The sequence below is a fragment of the Camellia sinensis genome, chromosome 3, assembly GCF_055761805.1.
Source record: "Camellia sinensis isolate YWXY chromosome 3, ASM5576180v1, whole genome shotgun sequence".
Taxonomy (NCBI): domain Eukaryota; kingdom Viridiplantae; phylum Streptophyta; class Magnoliopsida; order Ericales; family Theaceae; genus Camellia; species Camellia sinensis.
In genome coordinates, this window is record NC_138963.1 from 153,774,433 (window position 1) to 153,778,239 (window position 3,807).

The window sequence follows — 3,807 nt, forward strand, 5'->3', positions numbered from 1 at the left end:
AGCAGTCATGTGTTTTTCGGTTGGATTATTCATGAATTGACTGACCACACTTACAGAGAAGCCGATGTCTGGCCTTGTATGAGAAAGATAAATGAGTTTTCCCACAAGACGTTGATATCTCCCTTTATCACTTGGTGCACTACCGTCACTTTCTTCCAGTTTGATAGTTGTGTCCATAGGTGTGTCTGCCGGCTTGCATCCTAGCATCCCTGTTTCATTCAGTAAGTCTAGAACGTATTTACGTTGTGAGACTGCTATACCTTTCTTTGACCTAGCAATCTCCATTCCAAGAAAGTACTTAAGGTTTCCAAGATCTTTAATCTCAAATTCCTTTGTTAGGAATTTTTTAAGTAAGCCAATTTCCTCTTCATGATCACCTGTTAGAATTATGTCATCCACATAAACAATGATAATTGCCAATTTCCCTCCTAGGGAGTGCTTCACAAATAATGTATGATCGGATTGACATTGAACAAAACCGTACCCTTTCACTGCCTTAGTGAACCGTTCAAACCAGGCCCTGGGAGATTGTTTGAGACCATACAAGGATTTTTGGAGTCTGCAAACTTTGTTGAAATTTAATGTTGTCTCAAGTCCAGCAGGAATGTCCATGTAAACTTCTTCCTCTAAGTCACCATTGAGAAAGGCATTTTTCACATCAAGTTGGTGAAGTGTCCAATCGAGATTAGCTGCCAAGGATAAAAGTACACGAACAGTGTTGAGCTTGGCAACTGGAGCAAAGGTTTCTTGATAGTCAATGCCATAGGATTGGGAGAATCCTTTGGCGACCAACCGAGCTTTATAACGTTCTACATTACCATCTGCCTTGTGTTTTACTGTGAAAATCCACTTACACCCAACTGGTTTCTTACCTATTGGAAGATCAGTAATTGCCCAAGTACCATTCTTTTCCAGGGCCCGAACTTCCTCATTGACTGCCGCCTTCCACTTCGGATACTTGAAAGCTTCCTGAATATTCCGAGAAATGGGTATCTCCGTGATGCTAGAAGTGAAGGCACGAAACGAAGGTGATAGCTTATCATAAGAAATAAAGTTCCCAATGGGATGCTGAGTACATGATCTAACTCCTTTTCTCCAAGCTATGGGCATATTAAGAATACTATTTTCTAACTCAGAATTATCAGTACTATCTGTGGGAGGAAGATTGTCACCTGGAATGTTGCTTGGATTAGAACCCGGTTCAGCCTCATGGGATTGTTGAGAAATTGCTCCTTCCTCCGTTTCCTCTTGGATGTGCTCATTATCCCGCAAGTCAACAATGAACTCAGAATTTTCGGCAGGTAAAGATTGATTCAATGACTCAGGAGGTGTGGGATTTTTGGTGGTGATGGATGGCTCACTAAATGACTCAAGGGTCCAAAATTGATATTCCTGGGTTGGAGTCTCCCCCTGAAGAACGATTTTAGGGTAGTAAGATTGGGTTTCAAAAAATGTGACATCCATGGAATTGTAGAATTTCCTTGTGACCGGAGAGTAACACTTATACCCTTTTTGATGTGATGAATACCCAATGAAGATACACTTGAGCGACCTGGGATCAAGTTTACTTCCATACTGTTGATGGATATGAACAAAGACAGAACACCCGAAAATTTTTGGTGGGATAGTGGAGATGAGGCGAGTAGTTGGAAAGGATTTTAGGAGAAGTTGACAAGGAGTTTGGAATTGTAGTACCCTAGATGGCATCCTATTGATAAGGTAGGCTGCTGTAAGAACAGCTTCCCCCCAGAAGAATTGTGGAACATTTGTGGAAAACATTAGCGATCTAGCAACATCTAACAAATGTCTATTTTTCCGTTCAGCGATGCCATTTTGTTGTGGGGTGTCAACACATGAACTTAAGTGAACTATCCCTTCTTTGGCTAAAAATTCTCCTAGAATGGAGTTGAAATAGTCCCGAGCATTATCAGATTTTAGAATTTGGATTTTTGACTGGAATTGTGTCTGAATCATAATTTGAAAATTTTTGAAAATTTGGCTTGTTTCAGATTTGTCTTTCATGAGGAAGACCCAGGTTAATCTAGTATGATCATCTATGAATGAGACAAACCACCTAGTACCAGTTACATTTTTTATTCTTGATGGACCCCAGATATCACTATGAATTAGTGAGAATGAACGAGACGCTTTATAGGATTGAATGGGAAAATGGGACCGTACATGCTTAGACAATTGACAGATTTCACAATCAAAAGGTTTTGGAGTTTTAAATAATGAAGGAAATAAATGCTTGAGATACATAACATTCGGATGACCTAAGCGATAGTGCCACAACATAATTGCTCTATCGTTATTTTGACACGAAACCGAAAAAGAACTATCACGAATTGTCGTTTGAGGTTGTTCCTGTGGATAGTGGCATTCCTTAAGGATGTAGAGTCCAGAGCATTCCTCAGCATTGCCAATCGTCTTCCCCGAATCCAAATCCTGAAATTCACAATGAGTGGAGAAAAAATTAGTAACACACCTCTTTTCCTTAGTGAGTTTACTAATTGATAATAAATTACAGTCCAAGTCAGGAACAAGGAGAACAGAGTTGAGAATAAGATTCCTAGACAGCACAATTGAACCTATACCAGCAACCTTTGATAGTGAACCATCTGCTATTCGGACCGTTAAATTATTTTGACATGAGCTATATGTATCAAAAATTGTTGCATCTCCCGTCATATGATCAGATGCTCCTGAGTCCACAATCCAAGATTTTTTACGTTTCTTACCAACAGTAAAGGCGTTCAAAGAATTACCTTTGTGAGCCAAGGTTCCGGATCCAATGATGTGGTTGGAAGACGAACCAGATTGTGACTGTAGTAGTTTCTGGAGCATCTCCATTTGCTCCTTGGTGAAAGGGCTTGCTTCAGGTTGTGGTGATCATTCATTTGTACCTACATGATTACCTCGTCCTTCTTTCTCAAGAGGCTGACGTGGCTTCCAATCTGCTGGCTTTCCATGAATCTTCCAGCAAGTTTCTCTCGAGTGACCCGGCTTTCTACAATGATCACACCAAGGCCTACCTCCTTTATTTTTCTGACGGTTGTCAATAGGAGCGAATTGAGTCTTAAGAGCCGAGCTTTCTGCCATATTCAGTTGTTGATGGGATCCCATCATGAGTTTTTTCCGGCTTTCTTCGCGACAGACTTCAGAGAATGCCTCTCTAAGGCTAGGTAGCGGTTTTACTCCCATAATTCTTCCTCTGATTTCATCAAGATTTGTGTTTAATCCTAACAAGAATGTAAACACACGCTTCCCTTCGACAATCTTTTTATACAACAAACCATCAGCAACACACTGCCAGTTATGAACCTCAAACGTATCAAGTTGACGCCATAGACGAGTAAGGGTATTGAAATATTCAGTTACCGTAAGATTGTCTTGACGTAAATCGTGGAGGGAGCTTTCAAGCTGGATGATTTCAGATGTGTTTTCCTTGTCTGAAAACGTTTCTTTTGCCATGTCCCAGATCTCTTTGGCAGTATCAAATGACAGAAAATTTTCGCCAATGTCAGTGGTCATAGAGTTGACGAGCCACGACATGACCATGTTATTTTCAGCTATCCACCTTTTGTAGGTTGATGCTGTGGTTTCTGGTAGTGCTGAGGCTCCGGTGATGTAGTCGTCTTTCTCCTTTCCCCGTATAAACATTAATATGGATTGAGACCATTGCAAATAATTTTGCCCATTCAGTTTATGGGCGGTGATCGGAAGATGAGAGGTTTCCATTTGATGAGAGGATAAAGATGATGAGATGATAATATCAGAAGAAGAGGAGGATGAGTCGATAGCCAT

The 3,807-nt window shown here is 40.6% G+C and overlaps 1 protein-coding gene across 1 annotated transcript; it reads right to left on the minus strand.

Annotated features, from left to right (window-relative positions):
* Positions 1–2,892: 2,892 nt before the first annotated feature.
* Positions 2,893–3,807, minus strand: LOC145821939 (uncharacterized). Its single transcript, XM_082918509.1, has one exon. The coding sequence runs from the start codon at positions 3,805–3,807 to the stop codon at positions 2,893–2,895; it is 915 nt and encodes a 304-aa protein (XP_082774635.1).

Excerpts from the sequence above, each read along its gene's own strand:
- LOC145821939 (XM_082918509.1), bottom strand. The coding sequence starts at position 3,807 with ATGGCTATCGACTCATCCTCCTCTTCTTCTGATATTATCATCTCATCA.